The 7,113-nt window shown below is 38.7% G+C and overlaps 1 protein-coding gene across 1 annotated transcript in view; it reads left to right on the top strand.

The window, feature by feature from the left end:
* The window catches only part of LOC107098683 (M-protein, striated muscle-like), a 54,085-nt gene that overhangs the window by 5,130 nt on the left and 41,842 nt on the right, over nt 1-7,113 (top strand). The window contains exons 4-7 of the mRNA XM_015396469.1: nt 1,993-2,128; nt 3,671-3,825; nt 5,500-5,592; nt 6,275-6,285. Coding sequence (XP_015251955.1) covers nt 1,993-2,128; nt 3,671-3,825; nt 5,500-5,592; nt 6,275-6,285 — 395 coding nt within the window. The remainder of the gene's footprint in view (nt 1-1,992; nt 2,129-3,670; nt 3,826-5,499; nt 5,593-6,274; nt 6,286-7,113) is intronic.

Genomic DNA, 7,113 nt, shown 5'->3' on the forward strand with positions numbered 1-7,113 from the left:
ACTCCCATCCCGCTCCCATTCAGGATGAATGCCGCGCCTGCTTCACTCCAATTCTTGTTGTCTTCAATAAGATTTCTGCCAATACATTGAATCTGAATTTCTATGAAGGGTCAGTTAAGTTCCTGTTTCTAACTGTAGTAACTGTTGGTCCCTCCATTGTTGTTTTTGGGGTGGGTGAAAAATTCAGAGCGGAAGCACTGTTGGTTTTTGGGTCGTGTAGTTTTTTTTGACTCTCATTATAGTGTAGGCTTCAAGGAAAAAAACTACAAGATGGCGGCACCAGAACTGGATTTTTTTTCTTTCTATTTGATTTTATTTTTTGGCATCAATCCTAGTTTTGTTTAGTTACTATTGGTTTGCTCCGGCTCCCGTCTGCTCCCTTTAATGTTTAATCCTGTACCGTCCCAATCACGTGATCGTTACTAATACTGACTCCCATCCCACGGGAATCCCGTGACCCGTGGGATTCCCGAAAAAATGTCAGTCTCTAATTGATGGGCATATGTTATAAAAAAAATTAGCAAGAAATTTGCTGTCATTTACTGTCACCACATATATAAGAAGCACATACATGATTAAAAATATAAACAGACAGAGTCAATTGTCATGGGACTATTTTTTTTTTTTGTGTGGAAAATGTCTCCTTTCTGGTTGACATGCTTGGATCTGCACGCTAGCTGGAACTCTGTCTTCTCTTGGGAGGTAATGAGAGAATGACTGCTTTGCTCTTATCTAATGCAAAAGACCATAAATCAAATGCATCTGCAATTTGGAGATTTACTTTTCTTGTCTAGCAATTGTTCTTACCAACGCTAGACATAGGGTCCTAATCTGTAACTGCTAAATCACTATATAGAGCAGGGACTATATAGTGAATTCAGTTAACTGACCGTCCGGACAGATGGTCACTACTTTTTGCCCCCATTGGTCATGTAACTCCGCCTCACTAAACGGTGACCTTACCATCTTTGTTCTCTCTCGACCCCAAAATAAAACCCATGATCATTTGAGAGTAGAGCCCTTGCAAATCCTTCTGGGATATATCTTCTAATATACTGACCTTGGATAAAATCTAATCTAATAATCTCTACCTTTCAATCCACCATCATGGTTAACCACAGATGGCCGCTCACACTGAGCCTGGTTCTTTTGGAGTTTCTTCCTGTAAAAAGGGAGTTTTTCCTCTCCACTGTCGCTACAAGCATGCTTAGCGTGAGGGATTGCCTTTGAGTCAATGAGTCGATGCAATCAACTGGTTTTCCTTAGATAGAAAACTTTTAATCAATTTGGCTGTATGATCTGGTTGAACTGTAAAGTGCCTTGAGATGACAGGTGCTGTGAATTGGTGCTATATAAATAAACTGAATTGAATTGCAAATTGAATTATGATGAGAAATTTTGAGTCCACTACTTTTTTATCCACTAGACATTAAGATACTCATATAAAATGGCATAACCCCTATATGGTGCTCTATGTTGGGGTTAGGTCAGAGGTTTGGACACGGCCAGAGTCATATATGAACTATTTTAGGCTGAAGACAAAGCTCCGATTATTACTGACACATGGCCATGGTATATATTTTATCTCTTTTTTATTCTTATTTTTTTATCTTTATTATATTGTGTAGTTGGATGTGTGTACATATATATAAAACTGTAACTGGAGCATGTAACAAAAGTAATTTCCCTCTGGGATTATTAAAGTATTTCTAATTCTGATTCTGATTCTGATTTACAGCAAATTGCTAATAAACTTTCATTGACTTCCTTTGGCAAACATAAAACCTGAAGAGTTTGATACGCTTTTTTAGGTACATGGTTCCCCCGTTATTTTGTGTTTCATGTTTTAGATTAATCCACCGCCAGCCTTTATGCCTTCAATGCAAACAGTTCATTAAAAAATGAGGAATTCACTATCTAATATGAATGTATAGGAGGAGGCTAAAGGCTGCAACAACGTCTAGGACATTAATTTCATCTGTGTGTTTATAGGACTGCTGGGGAAACTGAGGAATATCAAAGAGTGTCTACAAATGTGGGGAAAGGACTGGCTGTTATTCAGGAGGAGCTGCACAGAATGAGGATTGCCACTAAAGCTCAAGTGGAGAGTATTGCTATCCAAAAAGAGGCAAGTAGTCATGGAAATGGTTGAAGGATTGAAAGTACTTTACACTTTTTTAGTCAAGCAGACTTTTCAAGGTGTTTTCACACTGCACAGTCCCACATCTGCACTATGCGGTCAGCTTTGGGCTGCAAATGACATATTTTCTGGTTTTCTAATTAAAGGTTAAAAACTTTAAAGAGGAACTTTGCTGAAAACATTCCTCTTTTCAGTTATTTTCTAAATAGAAATGTATGCATTTCTTTCTTTTCAACTTGTGTTTTCCCATGGGTGGTTCTAGACAGGGGACCAGAGGGGCCAGTGCCCCTGTAGAGCTGGTCATGGCCCCTGATATGGTATCTCTACTAAAGGCGTAATACCAAATAATTTCTGTATACAGTAACTACTTATATTTGCACAGAAACTGTAACTGATGGACACATGTATTTGTTTAAAAAGGTCTACTTTGAAAATGTTTTAAAATTAAGGTGTTGCACCTTTAGCGCTACCTGTATTCAGATAGGATCTCAACCATCATCTGCTACATCAGGATCTCTGGGGACCTTTTGGCTATCTAGATATATTGATCACTAATGCTGTTGTCATGATTTTATCTAAAGATTTGACCCACATGCAGAAAACCAAACAGAGAGACCAGGGAAAAGTTAAGCAGGTTTTATTGTGAGTTGATAGAGAGGAGTCCAGTGCTGCTCTGAACACTGTCGAACCGGGACTGAAAAGTGAAGGGGAAGATTCTGCGGTTAGTTCAGGATCAGTGGGAAATTTGTGTCTTTGATTTGAAGAAGGGAATAAAGGCAACAGGACTCACGTTTACAGAAAAAGGTGTCTTTCGTTGAATCCAGGAGGTGTGGGTTGTTCCAATAATAGACTTACTCGTTGGAGGGCGAACAGGGTTTACCCAGGTTGAGGTATTTCCTTGAGGAACGGAGGAGATGACTGCCACTTAGATTTCCTGGGGTACTTGAACGGTTTCTTGTGGAGATGAATCCCCTACTCAGAGAGAAGCTCAAACAATCCTTGGGGAAAAGTAGATCCAAACCACCAGTTTGAATCCTCAGCTCAGTTTGATGCTCAGAGAATCCTTCCAGGGGGGAGAAGGTCCAAAACATCCATTTTGCAGGATGGCTTCCTGCCAAGAGGCAAAGACAAAAACAACAAGATTAAGACTCAGGTGTTTGTTTTTTTGTTGTTGTTTTTTTTGCTTTGTGCCCCCATTCAAAAACAAGAAAAACAAAGCAAATGTTGGTCCCTGCCTACCTAAAGTTTTCTGGCTCTGAACATTAGTGAATAGTTGTGGTTTTGGGACGTGTTTCCTTTCCCTGAACACTGTCCTCACAGCAGAGGGGACTAACCAATCAACTATATGAAATACAACAGCAGCTGTTATTGTTAAACAAGAGACATAAATAACTTTTTCCAAGACGTTTTTAAAACAGCATCATATGTTATGGTTTCAATTATTTCTAAATGATTAAGACAGCCTTAAAATAACAGGATCCAAGCAGATAAGTGGTCTTGTTTTATTTTGTACACATCCATGTTCTCTAGGTGAAGGACATGATGAGAAAGAGAGTGGATTTACTGGAGGAAATTCCCAAGATGCCTGACTTCTTGGTGGCCCTGCGGCCCCACATTGTCTGGGAGAAGACCCCGGTGAAGCTTTTTTGCACCGTGGAGGGAAACCCACGCCCTATTGTTAAATGGTAGGAATGTACACGGCTTTGAATATTTCTGCTTTTTATATAAGTGCTCACTGAAATATGAGGGAGTAATTTTTCATAAAATAACTGTGTTTTGCCTTGATTTTAGGTTGAATAAGACAGGGTTAATGGACAGAGGGCGGAGCTAAAAGGGGAGGCAGGGGTGGCCACGGGCAGTCACTGGCCACTCCTACCAGGGGATTTCTTCTTCCGATAGGAACATAGGCTGAACTCGAATTTATGGGCTGCGTCTTGCAAGGACACGGTCTACCTGGACTGGGTCCTTCGAAAAAAAAGGAGACCGGAAGAGTTTTGGATGTGAATTCAAACAGGTCTAGCCTTCCACGTCTTTTACCGCCGTACGCTCTGTCACTTAGCAACTGTGACAGTTATAAAAATACTTAGTTAAGCAAATTGTGTAAAATAGAAATTAGAAAATGAAAATAATGTCAGATTTATAGTCCCCACACTGCAGATATATTCGAATCTGTCCATTTAAAGAACTATTTTCATTAATTCCAGACGGAACTATTCACATACCAATGTCCGCCAAGTCCCTTTTTCCTTTGGTCTCGCAATGAACCATGGGGTACCCAAGGCTATGTAGGATACACCGGACCCATCCTTTAAATTGGGCAAAAAGAAGGATGCATTTGTAGACCACATAACGAGCAATCTTGGAATCCGTATGACGTAATCGATCTATGATTCTGGACTTCAGAGGACCCAGCCCCTGAATTTGATTTCAGCCATTGTTCACCACCTCTGGGACAAGCTGTTCCCTTCATTGGAATTAAGGATGTATAACCACTGTTCAATTCAATTCAACGTGTTTTTTACGCAAAACCATAACTTATTTAGACAACTTATATGTATAAATGTGTGTGTAGATCTATAAGCACTGACTGTCTCACTGATTTTCTCACTGAAAATATAGACTGTCTCACTGATTTTCTTTTTAAAATACAGATGATTGGCTCGTTCAATTTCCAGTTGTTACAGTAAACTGAACCTAAACTGATTTTTTTATTAGTTGTTGGCGTGGCCACCCTATGAACATTTTATGCACTAAGATAATTTACATTTAGAATAAGAAAAGAACTAGTACATTTTATTTCCAGTGCATATTATCTAATAAACGCATTTTAAGACCAAAAAAGATAATTTAGTTTGCAGATCATTTTATTTACCTGCTCAAGAGTCAAGAAACTTATTTTTCTACTTTTGTTTATTTTTTACTCCTTTTAACATCAGTTCTTGCAGTTGGTTACACTACAAAAAACTAAAAATGTCTTCAAATAACTGTATATGCTCTTGATTGATCAAATAACATGACTTAAATTAAATAGGAATGTTTTGCCATAGATAGGATATTTAGATTTCAAGAATTTTTTTTTCTCAGTTTATATTTGCATACTTTTATTCTACAGGGAAACTGTCTTACTAGCCTGTTTAAAACAAGGGAAAATACATTTATTTCTAGAAAAAAATGACTTATTTATGTTTCTTTTTTCTGTGGTGTTTCAGTGCTATTAAGATAATAAAACAGATGCTTGTTAAGGAGTGTAATGTTTACCTGACACCCAACCAATAACAGAGGTTTAAAGTGTCATATGGTCCAGGATTAGAGATGGAAATGGAAAGATAACTGTCACTGTCCTGTTTGGTGGGTTGTAGGTATAAAGGAGGAGCCCCAGTGGATCCACTGAGCGCCCCAGGAAAGTACAAGATTGAGAGCAAGTATGGAGTCCACAGTCTGATCATAAGCAGGTAAAACTCAGCTGCTGTTGATGAAACCTTCAGAAAACTGGTGTCCTCCCATGAAAGGTTGTTTAAGTTTAGATGCATGAGACTCAGCTATTCAACAAAAGAGTCATCAACAAAATTATCAATCAAAAAGGCTGATTTTACCGAGAATATATTCAGGCTAAATAGGCTATGAAAGCATCCAGTTTATAAGTTTCTTTTCCTCTTGTAAAATTGGTTCAGCCTCCAAGCACATCTCCCTCATTTTTTGATCAACCTTGTTGGTTAGCAACATGAGGAGCATCTAATGAGTAAAACAAAAAAATCTTCCAAATAATTCAGTAAACAAATTTATCAGATTTAGGATAACCAATTCACAACACATGTAACCTCAAGGCACTTTACAGAATAAATTCAATCAGACCACATTCATAGATTGGTTAAGTTTTCCATTTAAGGAAAGCCAGTTTATTGAAGATTACAGTGGAGATGAAAAACTCCTTTTTAACAGGAAGAAACCTCCAGCAGAACCAGGCTCAGTGTGAACAGCCATCTGCCGAGGATGACTGGGGTTCAAGGAGACAGAAGCAGAGATACAGAAGGAAAACAGAAGCACTGATCTATATACACTTTCTATGTTAGGGTCTGTCACACCTTGATAATTTAGCTTGCATATGCCTGACTTCCCAGAATTCTGTTTCTGCAGTATTCAGTCCAGTCAGACCTAACGCATTATCAACCCACAATGCATTGCACAGGTAAAACAAATTGCGACCTCCATGGATAGAATCTTTTATTTCAAAAAAGTATATATCATTTTTAAACTAATGATAAGTTTTCTACGTGGCATACACATCAATTTTTAAGTTATTAGGAAAATTATGGAGTATGAGGAATTTAGAATTATATTTGGTGATGCTTGTTCAAACTTTTCTTTTAACACAGGAGGTCTAGCATTAGCATAGTTTTTTTTTTATTGTATTGTTTGGTGTAAATTTAGACAATGACACACTGCGTCACTGCCTCAAAGTTTTCATGAGCCGTTAACATGAAATATCTGCTTTAACAAACAAATGTTATGTCCAGAATCAAATCAGAAGATAATGAATGACTGTTTAAAGTGACAGTGAAGAATCTTTGGGTGATTATAACTCATCGTTCTATCCATCCATCTTCTAACACGCTTAATGGGGTTGCAAGGGGTGCTGGTGCGTATCTCCAGCTGTCAATGAGCGAGAGGTGGGGTACACCCTGGAAAGGTCACCAGTCCATCACAGGGCAACACAGAGACAAATAACCATTCACACCTAAGGAGAATTTAGAGAAGTAACCTAACTTGGACTGGGAGGAAGCTGGTGTACCCAGAGAGAACCCACGCTCAGGGAGAACATGCAAAATCCATGCAGAAGGACCCTGGGCTGGGAATCGAACCCAGAACCTTGTTGCTGCAAGGCAGCAGTGCTACCCACTGTCCCGCTGAGCAGCCCCCTCATTTTTCTAATATATCCGAATATGTTTTGATTCAGATGCTAACTGTTAACATCC

This window comes from Cyprinodon variegatus, unplaced genomic scaffold, assembly GCF_000732505.1.
Source record: "Cyprinodon variegatus isolate N-32 unplaced genomic scaffold, C_variegatus-1.0 Scaffold800, whole genome shotgun sequence".
In the NCBI taxonomy this organism is placed as follows: domain Eukaryota; kingdom Metazoa; phylum Chordata; class Actinopteri; order Cyprinodontiformes; family Cyprinodontidae; genus Cyprinodon; species Cyprinodon variegatus.